Here is a 22112-nt window from a genome sequence, read left to right as displayed (position 1 = left end):
TGAGAGGACTTTTTCCATTCCCTCCATGCCTTGAAGCTGCCTGCTTTGTCTTAGATGTAGTCAACTTTAAAATCTCCCTCCCCTTCTCTGAGACATGGTCTTACTAGGTCGCCCAAGCTGGAATGAAACCCGGAATCCCCTTTCTACATCTCCTGAATGCTGGGATTACAAGTGTGTACCTGGCACCACACCTGGCCCAAAACATTAGTTTACAACCCTACATACACAGAGACACACAAACGCACACACATACACACACACACACACTCTGCAAACAAGATCATCATTGAACCAACCCTAAATAAATCTAGTCTGTAATATTCTGAAGGTGGGACACAGTGACACCAGTCCTGAGAAGCAGTCCCTTGTCCCCGTAAGGCCTGCTGCATTTTTTGTGCAGAGGTACAAGGCCGTGTCTATCACTCAGGAGAGCCTGGTCTGCCACGCGTAAGTACTCAGTGACATATAGGCACACTGTTTATAGAGCCCTAGAGTGCCCTCGCTGGATTTAAGCCTGAAACCCTAAGCCCCAGTATGTGTCCCTGCTAAGAATAGGGCTCTCCAAGCCTGCGAATGCTGAGAGCCAGGAAGGGAATGGTTCCCACTGTGGGAAAACCCAAAAGGTGGCTCAAGGCTACAGCCTGAGCAAACAGATCCACTGGAAATACTGTTCAAGTCACCCACAAGTTCTGCCATAGAGTCCTAAATACCCAGCACCTGGGACACCCCACCCACAAAAGCGCACTAACACTTAGAGGGGGCTGCATGAAATGAAGGACTGTATTAGGTCCTTCAAGGGAGGTTTTAACAGTTGGTGGCTAAAATCCAATTCAATTATAAAATGAATCTTCAATCTTAGGGGAGAATAAGCTAAGGGCTGCAGCTTTGTGGAATCTAGTGGTTGTTTTTTTTTTTTTTTTAATTTAAATTCCACTGCCAAACATCTGTGAAATGAAACCAGCGCTCCTCGATGGGCTTGCACGAAAGGGACCACCCCTGGGGTGAGAGGAGAGGTGGGGCTCAGGGGTGAGAGCACACCTGCATAGTCAAGGACCTGGGTTCTACACCACCACCCCCGCTGGCCCTTCGCATGTAAAAAAAATAAAATAAAACAAAAGAAACACACAAAAACCAATGATCACTCAAAACCATCAACCCTGGGCCACTTTTTATCATAATATATTTGCCAGTATCTAAGGGACAGATCTGCGGGATAAATTGTCTGTTCACAATTCTTCAAAAAACACAGAGAGGGCTGAGGGACGAGCGCATTAGTAGACAGCAGATGTCATTTTTCAGCCTCCCAGGCAAGTGGTTTTAAATACATAAACAATTAAGGTATGATTTCAGTAGATCTTTGTTTAAATCTATGCAGTCTCTTATTGCCCAAGCCTCGTCCCCATCTCCCAAACAGAAATAACAAACCCAAGCGAAGTTTGACACATCTTTTATGTACAAACAGGCTAGTGGTACAGGTAAAAACGATTTTATAAATACCTGGAGCAAATGGGAACTCTCAGCTCGAAGGATCCTAGCCTTCCTCCCTGGTACTGCCCAGGTAACCTTCTCTTAACTGAACACTTGTGGGTTCTCCTGGGATGCCAGGAGCCCCTCTGGACCTAGGTAGGCACCCTGCCCCCTCCCCACAGAGGAGAGGTGATAGAACGGTCATCTGCCACCCAGGACGTGGGTGCGATTAAACTGTTTCTTCCCAAAAACTTGAGTCTGTTTCCTAGCAGTGGCCCAGAGGGAGGGGGAAAAGGATCCCAAAACAGTATGAGGAAGTAAAAAACTCCGGGTATGTTGATTTTAAAAAAAAAGAAGAAGAAGAAGAAAATAAGAAGAAGAAAACTTGATAATCAGTAGAACCCTGTCAAGCCAATGTATCAAATTCACCAGAGGGAAACATTAGCGCCCCCTGCAGGAAGGTCATTGCTTAGCACCAATTTCTCTGACTCTAGAGTTTTTCCTTTGAGCCCTTGGCTGTGAGAGGCTGTGGGGCTCAGTTTAGCCTCATCAATACTTTTAATCAGGAACTGGGTGTGAGGGGCGAGTGGTCACACACCATAGAACCAACAGCAGCTCACACCAGAGGCCCCCGGAGGTTATGCTGCCTTGGGGACCATGAGTGACCCCACAGTCGTTTCTTCCTGGCCTCTCCAGGCTGCCAGCTTCACTCAAAGCGACGCAGATGGTTGTAGAGGGACTGCACGTAGGTGAAGACGCACATGGGGTCCGGCTTGCGGCCCATCACCATCATATCCTCCACTTCGATGAGGCGCTCACAGTTGGCCAGGTTCCTGAAACACAGAAGCCCCATCAGGGCACGGTCCCAGAGAACAACCAGCCCCCACACTGGGCTACTGTCACTGTCCCCAAACAGAATTCGCCAGGAGCCTGTGGTGTTCAAGTGCAAACCAAAAGAGAATGGGAACGCTCCAGAGAGCCTTGGGAGCTGCTGAGCTCTTGTCTCATTCCCAGCCTCCCACAGCCACAAACCACCTATGTAGGTCACACGGAAGCAGAGATAGTACACACACACCACATGGCAAGTCAGCAAGAACGGGAAAGCAGATGTAAGATTAAAGAAAAATGATAAATTCACCCATAGGCTTCCTCAAACAGTATGCATTTATGTATTGTTAGTTAGTTGGTTGGTTAATTAATTAGTTTTGGTGTTTGGAGATGGGAGCTTGCTGTGTAGCCCAACCTACTCCTAAACTCATGATCCTCCTGTCTCAGCCTCCTAAATGAGGGGATTATGATCATGTGCCTTCATGCCCAGCTCTGAAGTAGTCTTTTAAACTTAAAAAAAAAAATGACCCAGGGGATGGAGAGATGGCTCAGGGGTTAAGAACACTTGTTCTTCCAGAGGACCTGAGCTCAGTTCCCAGTGCCCACATCAAATGACTCAAAACTATCTGTAACTCCAGGGAATCTGGTCTCCGGGGCACCTGCACTCATGGGCACATAACCACATGCAGACATACAGACCAACTTGATCCAGTCAGGCATTGTAGCCCACAACTTTAATCCTAGCACTTGGAAGGCTGACACAAATGGATCTCTAAGTATGAGGTCACGCTGGTCGACATAGTGAGTTCTAGGCCATCCAGAGTTACACAATGAGGCTCTATCTTAAAAACAAAACAAATATGACTCATGGGGCTGGAGAGAGAGCTCTTTCGGTGCTTGCCTTGCAAACACAAGGACCTGATGAAATTCCCAAAACCCACGTTTTTGTTTTTTTTTAAAAAAAAAAAACTAAACTAAAACTAAAACAAAAACAAAAAACAGGCATGGTGGCGCATACTTGGAATCCCAGCACAGGGGGGAGGGGGAGGGGGGAGCAGTTAGAGACAAACAAATCCCTGGGGCTCACTGGCCAACCTAGCCTGCTTGATGAGCTCCAGGCACCCGAGGAATGACACCTAAGTTGTCCTTTGGCCTACACATGTGCGTGCACACACGCACACACATGAGCCACAGTAAGGAGGGTGATTTTTAACCAGGATTCAGCAAACACATAATGCTGTTGACTCTCTATAACCACAGATTCCGCATTCAAGGATTCAACATACACCTTATAACAAAAACACTGAAGACCGAATGCCCTTCGGTCACCTTTGGGTAACTTGCATACATATGGACATGTACACACAGACACATACATACGCATAAATAAAAATAAAATAAATCTTAAATACATATCTTAAAGAAAAAAAGTATATCGGTACCAAAAACGTAAACCCACTGGAATAGCTCCTGGGAAGATGGCTCTGAGGGCAGCAGTCTTTCCTATGAAAGCATGAAGCCCTGAGTTCAAATCCCCAGCAACCACATAAAAAGCTGAGCATGGCTACCCATGCCTTTAATCCCAGCACTGCAGGAGCAAAGCCAGGCAAATCCCAGGAGTTCATTGGCTAACCAGCCTAGCTGAAACAGTGAGCTGCCAGTTCAGTGAGAGAACCCGTCTCGAGTCACTAAGGAGAAAAACACCATCATCTACCTCGGGCATCAGCATGCACATACATGGGCACACACAAGCATACATTCATGTGTATACCTCCCCCTCCTCTCTCTCTCTCCACTCTGCAGAGCAGATAATGGGAAAAAGAGGCCTGATTGTGAACTATAAACTGCTAGCTCAGATGCCAGTGCCAGCATTCCTTCCACCCGTCAATGTTCATTTCCTGGGCAGTCAGTCAGGATCCACCTCTGCTCACCCAACTCCAGCAGGCTGGTTAGAAGGCTTATGTACCTTGCTCCCCAGAGCCCAGCCAGATGGGAGACCCCAGCAGACAATCAGGGATCCTCAGACCCATCCCAGAACTTGCAGCCAGCTCAACACAATTCATGCAACACTTTTACAGGCTGGCTCCCTGAGTTACGTGCCACCCAGACAAAGACTGTAACATTAGCACGGCTGAGCTCTGCTCTAGAGAGCTGGCCAGAGACCAAATGTCAAGGCGAAATGGAGACGTCTGTTCCGGATCCTGTCCCCGCCTCTTGCCTCCCCCTGGGGCTACAGATGGTGACCTGTATGGGAACCCAGAAGTTACATGGAGGTGACAAGTGAGTTTGGCACCCTTTCTCCCCAAAACAGACAAAGGCTGGGCTTGGTGTCAGAGATGGAAGCATGCAAGGGTGCTCCGTGGCCAAGAATTGAAACTTCTTGAGTTCTTCAGAGGCTGAGGACCTGAGTTCATCTTCCAGTGCTATTACTTGTCATCTGACACCCCACCCCCACATTGCCAGGGGAACCCCAGTTTCCCACATACTCTCTCTCTAAAGCCTGCTACTCAGAAACCCCCAGGTGAATCCAAACCAGCCCCACATGCATCTATAGGATCATCTCTGTCGGTGGGAGCTTCGATGGTCACTTCAATGGTCACTTTGATGGTCTCTAGTTGTAAGTAACAACAGCCCTAGAAGGACCTCCGCTTTGGAAAAGAACTCACACATCACCTTATCCCCATGAAGGCTCTCCTTCCACGTGTTCCCCCTCCCCTAAGTCCAGGACTGTTCTGACCCCTCTGCAGGAGGCTGTGGTCACCAGGAACTTGGCCCTAAGGCACAAATGCTCCTTCGCTTCCTTGTACATTTTATCTCTTATTCCCACAAGATTGTCCTCGGCTAACTTTTCCCCACCACAAGAAAGCCCTTCACATTTTCGAATAGAACTTTTGTACCTGTGTCTTTCCCTAATCTGAAATTTGTTTCCTTAATTTTCCCTCCCAGGGCACGGAGGAAACTCTGAGTCCCTTCCGACGCCTCTCCGGCCCATTTCATGGTTATTAAGAGTTGCTGGCTTGTTCCAGATGTTCCTGACCTGTGCAAAAGACATCAAACAAACCCCTCCTTCTTCTAGAGGCTTCGAACACGCTCCAGCCAACACCCCATACCCTGCCCAGGAAGCAAGTCTTCCAAATAAGGGTAGCTACAAATATGGAAGGGAAGGCCTCACCCTGGTGTCACCCTCTACTGCCCTGATGGCAAGTCATGGACAAGATGCTGGTCTTCCCTGCAGGCAAACAGAGACCCAGTCCCCACCCCATCCCACTGCTGTTTCTAAGTTGAGCAGATGCGGGTGGATGCAGTGTCTAAGAAAGATTCTCAGCATGCAACATGCAGCCACCAACTTTCAGCTCTCTCTCCTAGCCCACCTCTGCCTTCACTCACTTCCTACATGAGGAACTCCAAATCCTCCAGCTTCCAGGTCCAACACCTTGTCTTTGATGCCATTGTCCGGCCCTCAGCTGACCCTCAGGGACACTTCCCTTTCACTCTAACTTGCCCCTGCTGATAGAACATGCTCCTTCAGAGACCCTGTGGTACCAGCTACAATGGCAACAATACTCCTCCAACTGCCAAATAGGAAAGTACAGGACACCTGCTTGAGTGTGTGGCAGCCAGCCAGCCATCTCTCAGGAGACGGAATACAAGACAGTGACAGCTACTGCTGACTTTTATTTTTTATCAAAAGATAAAAGTCTCAAAGTCATAGAGGCCCCAATTGGCGTTTACATTTTATTTTTTTTAAAGGTGCTTTTGTTAAAATGGTCCATGCTTATTTTAAATAATCCAAACTACATGGAGAAATCCACAGAGCTCAGGTGACTTCAAATGTCACCCCGCAGCCTGAAGCAAGGATGACGCTGGCTTACTAATATGCACCTTGCAGGGATTCTTTTACTCTTTACTGCATCTTCAGCTACCCCAGGCCACAGAGGAGGGGCTAGGGGTGATTTTTGAGACTGTCCTAAATGCAGACCAGAGGTGGGACTGCTGCCTCTTGTCTTGTTTTAGACGGAGACACATGGGCACTACAAATAGCGCTCAAGCCCCTTCTGCTGGGTGTAACTGGAGAGCAGGCGCATTCCACGCAGGGCAAGTGGGAAGCCCTGGGCTGGGAGCGCTGCGGCTTCCTGTGCTACGGGCAGGGGTGGGAAGGAAAGGTGCAGAAGGGTCAGCCACCCGTCCTGCTTTGCCCCTTCCATAAAAGGTGCTGGTCTGCCCCTGTTCCAGGCCCTGAACACCTGTCAGACAAGGGATGCTATTGCTGTCAGCAAGGAATCACTCACACAGATTAGGATTCAAGGAACCGCTGGGCCCAGAAACTATGGAGGGGAGGGGCGGGCAGCATTTTGTGCCCTAAAGATACTTGCTCATGGGTTCTGGAAGCACCTCCTTTCCTAGATGAATAGTCGGAGAACATGATCAGGTCTTTTCTCTTTTTGGGGGTGGGAGGGGGTATCAAGGCAGGGCCTAGCTGTCCTGGAACTTGCTCTGTAGAACAGGCTGGCCTTGAACTCACAGAGATCCACCTGCCTCTGCCTCCTGATGGTATCCACCACTACACCCAGCCCAGTCCTTTCTCTTCTAAAGGTCATGCCTTGGTTGGACACCAGGCTCCTCTCAGCTCAGGCTGCCTGCTCCCTAAACAGTCTTTTTGAGCCATCCTCTGCATTAGTGGCTCCTGATAACTTTCAAGGGTACCATGTATTCACTGAGATGTTGCTGGCTAACCTACGATGCTGACGTTGGCTCCAATAATCTCAGGCAGGTGTCCCATGCAGCTTTTCCAGTCAGCTATTGTCCAAGAAACTAGGGATCCAAGCAGCTGCCTTCCCAGGAGGCCCTGGGGAGCAAGACCACTTCCACAGACTCTCTCTCTCCCTTATACCTGAGAGATAATCTCACAGATGATTCATAAAGGGAGGTCCCTTCTAAGCTCCCCACACAGACCTGCCTCTGATGGCCCTCCCCACTCTTTGCAGTCAGAAAAAAAACAAAACAAAACAGAATTCACCTCAGAGGTCCCATCACCCCCTGATCCCCTCCCCAACTGGGAGCAGACTCAGGCCACAGGGAGGCAGGGCCAAGGTCCTATCCTGCAGTTTGCTTGGGGAGAGAAGGGAGCCAAAGCCTGGCCCAGCCACCACCCTCCCCCCAGGTTGAGAATAGAAGAAACATCTGTGTGGAGTCTGGAGACAGTGCTCACAAAACTCCTGCTGAGAAACAAGTCCTGGAGGCAGTCTGCCCTAACTGCCCAGGGAAGCTGTGTTCCTTAGAACCTGGGGCACAGGGGCACCACACATTGCTCAAGACTGTCCCCCTCCCTACCACAAGCCAGTTGGATCCTTGGATACAGGTGACCAAGGGTGGCCAGGGCATGCTGGCATTGCTTAGCCTTCTAAACTCTGACCGGGGTTGAGTTTTGGGTTACCTATGAGGAGCCCTGATCCCACACATTCTCGTCTGATTTTTGACAGCCGCCATTCCTGAGTTTCAAGCAGCTGGGCCTCTTCCTATGAACTACCCCTCCCAGCATCATGCCGCGACACTTGGCTTAAATCCACCATCGTCTGGATCCAGTTGCATAACACACTCGCCCAAGCTGTTTCTGCTATTAGGATGACAGCTAATCCCAAGCAGCCAAGAAAGGGAAGGCTTTGAAAGTACACAAGGCGTTCCTCTGACCCCAAAGGGACCTAGAATCCAAGTCAACACAGCAGGCATGGGCCCCTATCCCCAAGCCTCAGGTTGAGGAGCTCCAAGCCATGGCTCCCATTCTGCCCCTATAGTGAGCATTTCTACCCTAGAGAGGGACAGGAGCTGTGGCTCCAGGCAAGCTTCCAGTACCAAGCATGGTATTGTCCAGGCTCAGGTCCTAGTTTGGAGGACCAGGACTAAGTGCTTGGGCTGGAAACAGAGTGAAGATAGCAAGGAAAACCTGAGCTGGAGCCTCCTTCAACCCCATCACTTGAGGACAAATGAAGATGGGGAACCTGAGGGCTCAACCAGGACAAACGTGGCCCCTCAGAGGCTGCAACATGAGGCACAAAGGCATAATGAACAGTAACTCTGGAGCTGCCCTTCCTTCTCTCCACTCCTCAGAAAGCGACAGGGCGCCCTGAGGATTACTGTCTGTGTTCTCAGGAGCCTGTGATGACGCCCTGGGGCACGGACAGAGTTTCTCTGAGCAGGCCCCTCACAGCGAGGTCATAGTGAGCTGAATGCATCCTCACGTCCACAGTTTTTAGATGGTCTCAGGCAGCCTCAACACCAGCAGCAGCGGGCCCAGGGTTTATAGCACTCTCCCCCAATTTAACCCCCAGAGTACTACACAGAAGACAGATACCAGGGTTTGAATATGGTTGGTGTTCACCCGAACTCACCCCAAACTGTGCTGAGGCACAGTCCTTAACGCAATGGTGTCGAGAGATAGATAATGCGGCTTTGGAGAGGGTGCTGCCCCACCGCACCTGCCCCCGTCTCCTATTCCTGCCCCCACCCTCAGAGTCTTTTTAATAAGCACACCCCATGACTGTTCTCTGTTGTGAATTTGACTGGATTTAGAGTCCCCACGGCAGCACACCTCTGGGTGTGTCTGCGAGAGTGTTTCCACAGAGATGTAACCAAGAAGGGAAGAACCCATCCTGACTGTGGGTGGCTCGGCCTTACGGGCTGGGGGTCCCCAGACCAAGTAAAATGCAGCAAATGCATGGAGCACCAGAATCCATCTCTCTCTTTCTCTCCCCCCCATCCCAACTGCTTGCTGCCTGTGGACATGTGACCAGCTGCCTCATACCCCTGTTGCCTTGCCTCCCTCAAACTGCGAACCAATAAATAAATAAATAATTTTTAAAGAAGAAAACATTCCCTTAAAACCTTCTTTCCTTGGATGTCTTCATCAGATATTTTGTCATTGCAATAAAAAAAAAGTAACTAATACACACCCTGCCCACCTGGAATACACGCCCTACCCAGCTGGAATACACGCCTGTGTCCCACAGGGTCCTGACAACTCTCATGAGCTGAGGGTTGCTCTTAGCCAAAAACCAGATCCCAAACGGGTTTTCCAAGCACATCCTGATTCCAGAATTGCACTGCCTTCCCCCAGGTCCTCTCCTATGAGTGGGACATACAAGACAAGTGTCATGGTTTGAATATGGCTTTCACCCACCCAACACATGTTGAGGCCTGATCCCCGCTCTGATGGTGTTGAAAGGTAGTGGGGCCCTTCAGAGTCATTAAATCATCAGGAATCCACCCTTATGCAGGGATTAATGTGGTTCTCACAAGTGGGTTAGTTATCTCAAGAAGAGGTTGTTACAAAGTGCCATGTGCCCTTTGTCCCCTCCTGTCTGGCACAGGTGACAACTGGCCTTTGGCTTTCCATCAGGAGCTGAAGGAGCATGAAACCTTCACAGAAGCCGAGCAGACCCAAGCACCATGATCCTGAATGTCCAGTCTACAGCTAGGCACCAAAATAACCCTCATCTAGCTTCTAATGTTCTGTTACAAGAACCAAAAACAAGAGGTAATTTCACAGTCCGTGCTATGACAGTATTTAGGGAAATACTGTCTACTTTTTGGTTTTTTTTTTTTTTTTTTTTTTTTTTTTTTCGAGACAGGGTTTCCCTGTAGTTTCTAGAGCCTGTCCTGGAACTAACTCTTGTAGACCAAGCTGGCCTCGAACTCAGAGATCCGCCTGCCTCTGCCTCCCGAGTGCTGGGATTAAAGGCGTGCGCCACCACCGCCCGGCTTTGTCTACTTTTAAATATAATAATATTTAATATAAAAATAATCTACTTTTAAAATATACCAGGCAATCCCAGTTTCCTGCTGAGGACCTTCCCAACACCAGCCTGAGAGGATGTACACACTGCCCCTCAAGCTTTGTCTGTGGCTGGTTTTGCAAACTGTACAGCAGAAGTTAAACACCCAGCAAGGAGACAGGAACAGCAGAAACAGTTCCAGCACCTAGTAATGTGTGAGCCTGGACACATCCTTCACCAACCTGTCTTCCCATTCATCTAAGAGACAGACAGACTGGATGGCCTCAAGGTCCCTCAGTTCACTGTAAAGTGCTGTCCTGTGTGTCCTGACCTTACCCAGGGCAGAAGTTGTGCTCGGGGTCTGGGCTGGGACCAACAGCCAGCGGGACCGGCCATACTTACTCAGCCATGGTGAAAGCCAGTTCAAAGTTCTTCTGCCGTTGGGTGGGGCTCAGCGCATTATAGTCAAAGGCATCAGGGAAGAACGAGTGCACCAGGGCACAAAAGGCCATGCCATCGCTCCAGCTGGAGGAGAAGTTCTGCAGGTCCACATGCTGCAAGCAGAGAGAGTGGAGGTCAGCACCCCATTCAACTCTGAGCACATTCTCCAGCCTCAGCCCACTGAGCAACAAACAGTTGCTGCTGCATTCACCCTTGAAGGTGCGCTGCACCCGTCTGCTCAGGCAGAATTCCTAAGCATGTGTTGCGGGTGGCTTGGGTACCGCTCAGAATGCATGAGTTCTCCGTCTCGCATCCCTCCCCAGCCTGGTAGGATCCTGCCCCGCCGGCAAGTCAAGAGCAGGCGAGATGCCTGGCTTGCCTTGGCCCACTCACCTGGTAGCCCACGGTCTTGCTACGGCACCACTCTAGCAGGATCTGCTTGATGCTGCTGGCACTGGCCACACCGAAACTCTGTGACCGCTTTAGTTTGGCCCTGGTCTCACCTTTGCCCCTGTGGAGAGAGCGCAAGCGTGCTGTGGGAGCCAACAGAGAGAACATTCCTATACCTTCTGGTCAGGACTCAATCCACATGCTACAGCTGTGTCCACAGCACAGTGCCGCACACCAGCCATGCAGACTCCTAGCCGCACCCAGCTTTTTAGGACCCCTGTGAACAGTCCCACATGAAGCAGGGATCCCTGGGTAATCCTGAGACAGGATTTGAATGGCGTGGACCTACCACCCTCTTCCTGAACACCCTTTCCATCCTGCCTTCCTTCTAGGCTTCTGTAGTACCCAAAGGCAGGATGCTGGGGCAGCGGGAGCTTCCTGGATCAGATTCTTTACTAGAGCATCACAGAAGCACGGGCAGCGACCGGCACTCAGCGGGCATCAATACTGACAAGAGCACTAAATAAACATGCAAAGGAGGTGTGGTCTAAGGGCCTCATCTCTAATAAGGAGCGAATGGCAAGGGCCTGGGTCCCTCGGTGTCATCTCCTCAGTCCTTAAGCAAAGCCAGCCCTGCAGCTAGGCCTCCCCTGTCAGGCTCCCAGGTCATGCCCAGAAAAGGAAAAAGCAACAATTCAAGGGCAAGGATGGCCTAGGAACACAGAGGGACCAGAAGACTGGGCTGTCTGCAAATGGAAGGGAGCATCTCTCCCTAACCTGGCCTGGTCCCAAGCCCACAGCCCTCTTCTCCCTACAAAAGGAACTCCTCAACCTCAGGCACCTCTACAAAACAGCCCTGACCTTGAGTTCTGCCTGAGAAACCTGATCTCGGGAACACCCCACCAGGAAATAGCCAGAGCCCAGCAAGACTCTCTATGCCATGCCTGCGTGACCACGGCTGTGGCTGGGCCCACTCTGAAAGCCCATCAAGCTAGTTTGGGAATAAGTATCCATACTTGCTTGCTGTATCCTGCTCCCACTTCTCAAACAACGCCTTCCGAGCCTGTGCCCCTGAGGTACGAGGCAGTGTCTGCGACCTCACCAATTCCCTGCGACGCTCTCCCTGGCGAGGGGCCTGAGTCATCGCTGGAGGCTGCGAGGATGGGGGTGACTGTGGTGGGGTCACCAGTGGAGGGCTGCGGAGAGAATCATGAAGTCAGGAACACAGAACTGGCCCTCACTAGGCCCTCCGCTGGGCCCCAGGTGGAATACATATACCGAGTGTCCGTCAGACAGTGAGGCAGACCTATGACAGACCCCTAGACCTCGGAGGGGCAGTGTGGGAAGTGGGTCCCACCTGCTCAGGTCCTAACTCGTTTTGCAGGTTTTCTGAACTGAGCTGCAATTGGTGGCATACATGGCCAGCGGGCCCAACTAGGGAGATAGAGTGGGCCCCTCTCAAGGCACAAGAGCTACCCCTTGGTGTCAATATGCCTGGGGAGGGCAAGGGGTATACTCAGAGTCAGAGTCAGGCCCCCTCCTCCACCACATTTAGATAGGACCCTCTTTGTTCTCACCCTGGAACAATCTGCCAGGAAGTCTCAATTCTCCTTTTATTATTTAAAAAAAAAAAAAAAAACATCTTGTTTGCTACCCCGCCCCCATTCTCACGTCCAGTAAGTCAACTGAAGTTAGGCTTACACCAAGGAAGACCCTGCTCTTCCTATGGCAGAAAGTACCTCATTCAGAGCCCCCAGCCAGAATGGAGAACAGGAAGTCAAATGTCCTCCTGCCCACCTCCCAGAGAAGCTGAGACCCCGCCACACACACACACACACACACACACACACACACACACACGCACGCACGTGCACACACACGCCTGCAACTTTTTAATGGATTTGCTTTGCAGACCAGAGAAGCTGACCCATCTGCAACTGAGCCTATGCCTACTGACCTTGGTCACCTCCCTCCCAGCTGCAATCCCACCTGCCAGCCCACTGCTCTAGTTCTGCAAAGTGAGCCCAGAGAGAGCCCCGCAGCTCGGTCCTAGGCAGAGCAGAACAACCCGGGCAGCCACACACTCACCTGTCCTTGTGATTGCCTGCTGTCACCGCTCCATACCCAGAGCCAGACAAGGACCGCATGAGAGAGGAATTTTTCTCTATAGGGCCAAAGAAAGACAGAAACAGGGAATGTGGTGGCAGAGGTGGACTGGGGTCTGACCTGAGTATCCCAAGTCTCCTGCCAACCCCCACCCGGGCACTGTCCTCTCTCACCCACCCTGCGGTGGGATTTGGTCCCCAAACCACTCTCCCTTCATACCAGTTGGACTAGGAGTCCAGGGGCTGATGGCCTCGCTAGGGCTGGGGCTGAAGGCCCCCTGAATGGCAGCAGATGTGGGTGACAGAGCTGAAGCTGAGGTTTCCCCAGAGAATTTCTCAGAGACTCGGGTGACAGCTGTGACCGGCTGGTGGGGCAGCCGCAAGGAGAGGCTCACAGGACGCGGCCTAGGGGGCTCCGGGGCTGAGGAGGTTTGGACCTCTGGGGATCCATTGGCTGAACCTGTAACACGTGACCAACCAGGATAAGTCAGCTATGGCAGCCACAAGAGCCTCAGATTCCCCCACTTTCAGGCCAGGAAGGATTTTGGCTCCCTGAGTCTTCCTCCCAGCGCCTTCAGGAAGCCTCCGACTCCTCCAGCCTAGCTCACCTCCATTACCATGTAAGTCTTACAGAGCCACTCAGACCTGATTCTCGTCAACTTCCCCAGATGCTAGCTCAGTAAATCTAAATTGCCTGTCAGTCCACCCACTTCTAAGAATGGACGACTTCTCAGCCTCTGCTTGTTTTCTTCCAGAAATAGGGAAGCTCGCTCCCTTGAACTCCCGTTTCTCTGTATATTTTATTTACTTTGTTTTGTTTTGTTTTTTGAGACAGGGTCTCACTAGGTAGCCCCGCCTGTCTAGGAACTCAACTCTGTAGACCAGGCTGGCTTCAAGCTCAGAGATCCGCCTGCCTCTGCCTCCTGAGTGCTGGGATTAGAGGTGTGTGCCACTGTGCCTAGTAGCACTCTTTATTTTAAAAGTTTCCCTTGCAGTCTCTCTGCCGGGTGGGATTCAGTCTCAAGCACCTGCCCCCATAAGTAAGAGATGACGGGCACAGACGCCGGAACCGCAAATCTAGCCAGCCACCTCCCTTCTGCCGTAGGGTCCTACCTGCACCCAGCTGGTGTCCATTCTCCATGGTGCATGAGTTCGAAGTTCGTCTCACCTCGAGATCACCGGCTTCATCCTGTTCCACGCTCTGTAGAGGCACCAACACCACAACCCATCAGTGGGAGCCAGCTGCCCATCCCAAAGCCCCATCAATTGCCCACCCTAAAGGTACTTCCCAAAACCCCTTCTGGCTCAGTGGTGAAAACCTCCTTCATTTGGGGAAGAAAGGATCCCCCAGAAGGTACAATGGTGAGCAATGGTTCAGAGAAAAAAAGATGACTCCATCTAGTTCCAGAAACTCCTACAACCTGAGAGGCTCATCTCAGAGCCCAAGAAGACTGAGGATAAAGGCTGCAAATTCAGAAGCAGTGTGTTAGGCATACATGCGCACACACCCACACACCAGATGATTAGCGGGAGGCACAGGCCTCTGTACCCCTCAGCTAGGACTATCCACAAGGAAGAAGCATATATGGTAAGGTGCAAGGTCCTTTGGGGCCAAAGATGGACAAGGAGCCAAATAAGGTTCTCCGAGGCTTTTCTGCTAGGCACAGAAACACACGAATTCCCCCAGACATACAGAGTGTGTAGATCTGGTTGGCTCTACACACCCTCCAGCCTCCCAGGGCTTCAGCAGGGCTGGGATACAGGAACAAACACCAAGAGAAGGGTGTCACAGGAAATCCTGGGATCTTGGCATAGCCCATCTTCTCTGGGTCTTAGATCAAGAGCAGGCACAGACTATACAAGTGGCATTTGGGATTTGGGCATCTAACAAACATCAGTCCCATTTTACAGATGCTACTACCCTCAGGGTTCAGAGAAAGGTACCCACTGCCTATGGAAGTTATTGGGGTGGTGGGCAGCCAGAAAGTGTAGCCAGAGGAGAATGCCTCCACCTCTTTCCAGCAAAGGTGTGACAGGCTTAGCATGTCTAGGGACCTGAGGTTAGGACAATCAGCCCAGCAAGGGGGACAGAAGCTGTCCCTAACCTGGAGTTCTGCTAAAATCTCATACTGGGTAACTTGAGTGGTTAGCTAGCTGGGCCTCTCCAATCCTTCCAGGCTATTCCTCTGATCCACAAGCTTCCCAGACAACAGTTTATCCCTGACTCCAGAGGAATCAAGTCCTCCTCTAGCCAGTGTTGGAGGTGTCCACCCATCCAAGTGGGGAACTGGGCAAGCAGGTACACAGACGGTACTGAGTCAGCTTGGGATACCTAAGGCAGTCTGCCTCCCAGAGAAAAAGAGGGTTTTCTGAGGCAATGTACCCAAAGCAAGTCCTCAGGGAGCTAGGTACTAATGACAGAAGCTATTCCCAGGAGAATGATTGGTGGCACAAAAGCAGGGAGGCATAGAGGCCCCAGTGTTGGGATCCTGCATGATTCTGCAGCTCAAACTACTTGTCTGGGGTCTTTGGACTTAAACAAGGAGCCTGCGGTGTGATTTAGGAACACACGTCAGAAGCCAGCAAAGGTGGCATTAAAGAAGATGGAAAACATGTCGATCCCACAGTCCCTGAAGAGGAACTGGGGGCAAAGGTGTGAGAAAACCAAGGGCAATGCTTTGGAGAAAAGGGAACCTGGCTGGCAGAGTGAGCCGATGTGAAGGGAGGCAGGGCACCAAACCTCTCCCGAGTTTAGGCTCAGGCCTAAGTGATGATGAGGTCTGCTGAAGACTATTGGAGAGCAGTGGGCAAGGATTTCGACTCTGGGCAAGATGGCGTAAGGGGCACCTGAGACATTAGGTAGCATATCTGAGACCAAGTGGAAAACAAAGGAAGGATGGGTGATAAGGAAGCAGTTATGGCTTCCACCAACTCCTGGGAGCCTTGCAGAAAAGCACCTGCATGTCAGGGAGCAGAGAAGGCTGTCAGCCAGGAAAAGAGAGAGCACAGCCAGGAGGTGGGAAGAAACCCAGTAGGAGGCTGAGAGAGCCAGGGAAGGAAGCAGTTCCAAAGGGAGCCTGAGGTCAAGAAAAGGAAAGTCAAGCTGAGAGAAGGTGCCCATTGTGTTTAGCTAAGGAGAGGTCACTGGTGATGGCAGAAACTGAATCAGAGGTGTGGAGGGCAGGGGAAAAGACAGGTTGGGGAGAAGCTGAGGGAGGGATCCACGACCCTCTGCTGCATATACTCCCCCAATGGTAAGTCCTGATCACGTGAGAAGCTAGGGAAGGGGACCCCAGTTTTCCCAGGGTGGAGAGGCAAGGTCACACTGACAGGCAAACAGACTCTGGTAAAGTGGGGTAACCACTGTACCACTGTAGGGTAGAGTCCTGGGGAGGCAACAGAGGATGGGACCCAGTACCCCGGGATCTAAGAAGGGAGAGGCAAGCCCACCCTCAGGATCACAGGATAGGATAGCCGGTGTCTCTTGCACTCCAGAACTTGTGGGGAGGGGCACCCCTAGAAGCCTGGTGCTAAGTCAGCAGTGGGAAGAGAACCAGCCATTCCAGCTGGAAACCCAGCCTCCAGTCACCAAGGCCAAGCAAGCAGCAGCTCTGGGGTCTCTGTATCCCCCACCCCTACCCACCCACTCTTGTCCAACAGGTTCTGCAGGTCTAGACAGGGGCCTAAAAGGACAGACTGGTGGTGAAATCATTTTCCCAGGAATGCAAGTATCTACAACCCCCCAAAAAGACACCTGTCACTGTACACTGCAGGTCCCCACCCCCACGGTACCCCAGAGGATTGGACAGAAGTGACTTATCCATCTCAGTATTGGCCAGTCTTGCTAAGGAGTCTCTACAAAGAGGTGGGTGGGGTATAGGGCTAAGCCAGGACTCCCAGGTTCCCCTGCTTCTGACTCCCCTAGTCCCAAACTGCAACCACGTCTGGCCTGAGAAAGGGCTTTGCTATACTTCAGGCCAAAGGGCTATTGTAATACAACTTCTAACCCATCACCACACAGGGAACCCAGCCTGGTGTAGTAGAAAGAGGCTCTCAATCTCACACAGAGGCTGGAGGCAGTGATCAGATTAACATTTGAGGTCAGGGGTCTCTTCCTGCCAACCAGGGCTCTGTCCACAAAGCACCCTGGCCTTGCAGAGGGTAACTCGTGACAAGTGTTATATCCCAGGGGATAAGCCCCACTGGAGGCATCTCAGCCAGATGGGCAGGAAGAAAAAGGCACAAAGCCAGAGATGAACACCCAGTGGGACTTTCACAGATGGCAGAGCCAGAAAAGGAAAGGACTGAGCCCAGCTGGGCTGAAGAAAGCTGTTCTCCCAAGCCCATGCCACCCTGAGGCTGCTAATCTGTTTCCCAGGTAGCCACTGCCTTCCTCTGAGGCAGCCTGGCCCAGTAGCTGCTGCAGGAAACCTCTGTGTGCTTACGCCAGAGCAGAAATCCCAGTAGAGCCCCAGGGCTGGGGATGGGTCCTGTAGAGCTGGCCTCCTACTCCCACAGTCTCAGCTCCGTTTTAGGGAAGGGGAGGTGCCCGGTGAGGGAGCCCAGGCCTGGGAATTTGGCGGGGGAGGTGGAGGATGAGATAAATGTGGCTTCAGGGGCCGAGAGATGGGACCCTCTTGTTGTAAAGCTGTTGACATTTCTTTTCGAGGGGAAGAAATAGCATTGCAAGAGGGAGCCCCAGGGACACAGGAACTCACATGTGGGCTCAGCACAGCCCATATAGGGCAGAACCCCTCTCTAGGATGGATAAAACTTCTGCCCCAGCCCATCTCCACTCACGCCACAGCTTTTGAGGACTCCATCCAAAGTCTCCCCAAAGCATTAAGCCCCCTTATCACACTGGCTCTGGGAAAGGCAGGCAGATAAGGGGAGTCTGCTTTCTCTCACCACCAGGCCTCTGACACCCGGCTCTTGGCAGTTATTACCGAAGGACTGTATTGCTTTGACCATAGGGACCCAGAGGCTCCAGCGTAGCCGAGGATGACATCTCCAGGGAACAATTCACTGCCAGCCTCCTGGGCCTACGTCTGACCTCGGGTTGCAGCCATCTACCTCGGCCTTCTTGGGTCCCTCCTCTCAGACGAACAACAGCAATGGCTGTTAACCAGATCAGCTAGCCGGTTCACTGCACTGGGCCAATAGGCTAGGCCAATTCCCCTTGGTTTATTATTTTACTTTTGATTATATGTACGGGGCGGGGCGGGTGCCGGTGCCTGCCGAGGACAGAGGCATTGGATGCCCCTGGAGCTCGAGTTACAAGCAATTGTGAGCTGCCTGGTGTGGGTGCTGGAAATGGAAGTCAGGTCCTTTGCATGAATACCATGTACTCTTTTTGTTTGTTTTTGGTTTTTTTTTTTTTTTTTTTTCTGAGACAGGGCTTCTCCGTGTAACATCCCTGGCTGTCCTGGATCTCACTCTGTAAACCAGGCTGGCCTCGAACTCACAGAGATCCACCTCCCTCGGCCTCCTGAGTGCTGGGATTAAAGGCATGTGCCACCACCACCCACCCGGCTCACACCTTGGTTTAAACACAGGGAAACTGAGGACCAGCTGAGAGCAAATGTCTCGAAGTCTCTCCTGTCAGCTCTAAGCAAAGTGCTTGTCTCTCAAACTTCCAAACTTCCTGCAGAATCCCCCCCCCCCTGGTTGTTTCACCAGAGTGCCCTGTCCTCTCCCTCCTCTAAGGCTTCCTTGATCCTCTCACTGGTGGTCTTAGTCACATGCTGGCCATTAAGGTTGTGTGTTCAAAAGTGGATGAACTGATCAACCCCTTCAGCATATTTCCACGCTGAGTACAACCCGCCTCTTGTCCCATTGCTTCCTCGAGAGGGAGGATAGAATATCTGCCTCCACAAGGTCTGGCCACAAACCAAGAGGGGCAGCCACCATTGCCGTGTAGTTACTGGATGAGACCCTCACACCAAGGCCCCTACCACAGACATGGAAGATAAGAAACTACACAGCCCTTCTTCAAGCACCCACTGGGGACTCTTCATCATCCTTGTTCATGACCAATCCGTACTGTCTACCACCAACTAGCTCAGAGCCTATGTGGGGCTCCTGTAAGGGTGGACAGTCATAGTCCATCTGGGGGTCAGACAAAGGGAAGTAGCCTCCGGCCCAAAGAGCTAGTGACCAAGGTCTGTGCAGCCTCTAGGGCCATCCTCCTCTCAGGATGCTCAGTTATACTTGCTGCTCGCTGTCCCAGGGCCTTTCTCGGGTCCTCAAACTATTCTGCAGCTCCTGGGTTTTTGTCCTCCATCCCAACAGGCTGGCGCATCCTTCCAGACCCCAGCCTCTTCCGAAGTCTCCCCAACACAAGTCTGCCTCTGTTTCATGCCTGCTGACTCCAACTCTGGGACTCCCGTCCCAGACAGCTCACCCACACCGCACAGCCTCGACTCAGACTCATCCTCTCTGCTTAGACCATCGCAGTTGTCCGTGGGGACTTATTTCCTAGAACTGAGACATTCTCTCTTAGAGGGAAGGGGAAAGCTCATAAAATTTGGAAAAGTCTCTGAACATAGGAGGCTTGGAAGCTAAGAGAGTTAAAAGACGCACCAGGTCCTTCCCTGAGGTTATATGCACAGTAAACAACTGAAGAGGAAAGAAGAGTCTCTGGTGGAGCCGCAGCCCCATGGATGCAGCTTTCATGAGTCATCACCCTTGCTAGTGTGGGCTTTTGATGTTACAGCTGCCTTTGAGTCAGCCATGCTCCATGCTCCTGTAAATAACCCCAATAAACTAATTGGTCCGCAAGCCAGTCTTGGGTACTCTCTTTTGAGACAAGAGATGTTGTTCACGCTTCCTGGGGAAAAGTCACAGACTCATCTCTGTTCACCCTCCAGCCCTCCATCCGTCCCTGAGGGAGGGTACTAGGTCCAGGAGGACCCTGTTCCTCCCCACCCAGCTCCCCCGCTGCCCAACCTGATGGATAAAGGCAAATTCCCATTTTAAAAAGCCATAGCTGGAGAAACACACACGAGCGTTCTTGCACACGCACTCACATGGGACTCGGATTATTTTTCTTAGAACTTGAACAGCTGCCTCTGCAAGTTACAAATGAGTGTTAACACTTCGGAAGCAAATGACGACGCAGTGTAGCGGGCACATGTGAACTCAGAGTGGCAGTTTTACTCTAGGGACATGTGACTCATCCCACTCAGAGGACAGATTTCTAGACACTTGGCCTGAAACACTGGGACACCAGCGCTGCCCCCACGCAGCCTATCTCCTCTGCCTAACACCAAGGGCTTTCAGGACTCAGGCCTCCCTTACACACCTGAAGGCTCCGCTCTGGCTTGTGAGCACTCTTGGCCACTCTGAGGCAACATGCACAGAGCCCATTTGCAGCAGGACAGCAACACCAGAGCCTCCATCATCAGGCCCTCCGCAATACACATTGCAAAAGGACCAGAGTCTGGACCAAAGCAGCTCCGCTCACACTATTGCCACTGCTCAGTCTGGGGCCACCTCCACCCAGGCTGAGACCTCCAAGGGCAAGGACTTATCTAGTCTCCTCCTGACCAAAACCCACACAGATCTGAGGACCAATGAGAATGCACTAAGGCAAGAGACAGGCGCAGGGTACCGAGACCCAGGCCCTAGAAATCCACCCCCAGAGCACATACCGGGTCAAGATGGAAAATCCCACCTAAGGGTCACTGTACACACTATGGAAACATTCTAATCAGGCCCCGCCACTCCAGGAGGCCGTGCCCAAAGTAGTAAGACTGGTTCACGCTGGCCTCTGCCCAGTCACTGACCCCAGAAATCTAGACACAGCTAAAGGCCAGTTCCCCCCTCTCTGTTCCCAGTAAAGGATCTCCCCCCTGCAATGTGAGTTTTCCAAACACAGTTGCTGAGCAGCCTGGACCAGACTGCACCCTGCATACCCACACACACGGGCAACTCAATCGGGGTTAATCTACAACCTGAGCGGTCAGGCCTCAGTGAAGCAGCAACACCCGGACGCGTGAATAGAGCCGATGTAGGGGGCAGGTAAGGGGTGCTAATCATTCCAACTAGCAGGTGAGGGCCCAGGCGACTGTGAACCATCAAGGTCCAAACCTTGGTGTCCAAACTCTTAAAGTCATGGGACAGAGGGATGAGGGCAGATTTCAAGGCAAACACCACCTGGCTCCAAAGAAGGGGGCGGTGCAAGACAGGTGCAGAAGGCCGACTAAAACAATGTTTCTCCTGTTCTTTCCAGCTTCGGGGAGCTGCTGTAACCCCAAGTTACCAAGACCCAGCGGCAGGTGGAGGCATAGCTCTCAGACCAGAGGACGCTCGCGAGCGCACGCACTCGTAGACGAGGGGCGGCCCTAACCTACCCCATCCCACTCCCCCCAGGCACGCTCCCGTACGCTCACACCCAGCGCCCTGAGCCCAGGAAGATCACCTGGCTGCGACCGGACAGCGAGAAGGTGGCGTGGCTGGAGAAGCGAGCGGTGCCCAGGCGGGGCGCCCGGTCTGTAACTGCGGCCGCAGGAGGGGGACTGGGCGTGCCGGGTGCAGGGGACACACCAGTCGCCAAGCCCAGAGCCTCCACCTGGCGCGTCAAGCGTTCGAGCTGCGCCTGCAGCCGCTGGTTGTCCCGCTGCAGTTCGGCCACGGTGCGAGCCAAGGGGCCGGCCAGGCGCAGCGCCTCGGCCACACGCCGCTCCACGCCGCGCTGCAGCCCCTGCATGTCCTCGTGCAGCGCACGCACCGCACCCTCCAGCGCCGCCTCGTAGCGGCCCAGCGCCTCGCGCACCGTGTGCGCCTCCTCGGCGTCGGGGTTTGACTCCATGGCCGAGAGGCGCGCACCGATCCGACAGCCGGCAGGACGTGAGAGAGGACCAGCGATCAGCAGCTCCTTACGGCGACTGGCGGGCCGTGGCTGGCGGCTCCTGAGGGGCGGCCAGAGGGGCGGGAGCAGGGCGGGGCAGACCCCAAGAGCCCCGGGACTGGGCGCCGCGTGGGGAGGCGGGGCCGAGGGGCGGGAAAGCCCGCTCCCGGACACCCCGCCCCTAGGGACTCGCCCCGCTGGTGAGAGATGGCTGGCCCTGGAGGCACCCGTGGCGAGCTCACTATCTCTTTTGCTGGAGTG

General features: G+C 52.5%; 1 protein-coding gene across 1 annotated transcript; it reads right to left on the bottom strand.

Annotated features, from left to right (window-relative positions):
• Positions 1–1265: 1265 nt before the first annotated feature.
• Smtnl2 (smoothelin like 2) lies at positions 1266–21858 on the bottom strand. The gene is made up of 8 exons (XM_038328147.1): positions 21423–21858; positions 14114–14201; positions 13221–13460; positions 12984–13059; positions 11912–12091; positions 10899–11016; positions 10467–10618; positions 1266–2300 (listed from the first exon to the last, which is right to left on the bottom strand). The coding sequence occupies exons 1-8, from the start codon at positions 21810–21812 to the stop codon at positions 2174–2176; spliced, it is 1371 nt and encodes a 456-aa protein (XP_038184075.1). The 5' UTR covers positions 21813–21858; the 3' UTR covers positions 1266–2173.
• Between the last annotated feature and the right edge of the window lie 254 nt (positions 21859–22112).

The sequence above is a fragment of the Arvicola amphibius genome, chromosome 4, assembly GCF_903992535.2.
Source record: "Arvicola amphibius chromosome 4, mArvAmp1.2, whole genome shotgun sequence".
In the NCBI taxonomy this organism is placed as follows: domain Eukaryota; kingdom Metazoa; phylum Chordata; class Mammalia; order Rodentia; family Cricetidae; genus Arvicola; species Arvicola amphibius.
The sequence above is the reverse complement of the archived record's forward strand: the minus strand, read 5'-3'. Positions and strand labels throughout refer to the sequence as shown.

What these genes read in the sequence shown, in the direction of transcription:
- Smtnl2 (XM_038328147.1), bottom strand. Translation starts at nt 21,812, where the DNA reads ATGGAGTCAAACCCCGACGCCGAGGAGGCGCACACGGTGCGCGAGGCG. An exon ending in CTGGACTCCTAGTCCAACTG is followed by an intron (nt 13,060 to 13,220) that starts GTATGAAGGGAG and finishes TTGGCCCTATAG; the next exon opens with AGAAAAATTCCTCTCTCATG. An exon ending in GCAGGCAATCACAAGGACAG is followed by an intron (nt 12,092 to 12,983) that starts GTGAGTGTGTGG and finishes TTCTCTCCGCAG; the next exon opens with CCCTCCACTGGTGACCCCAC.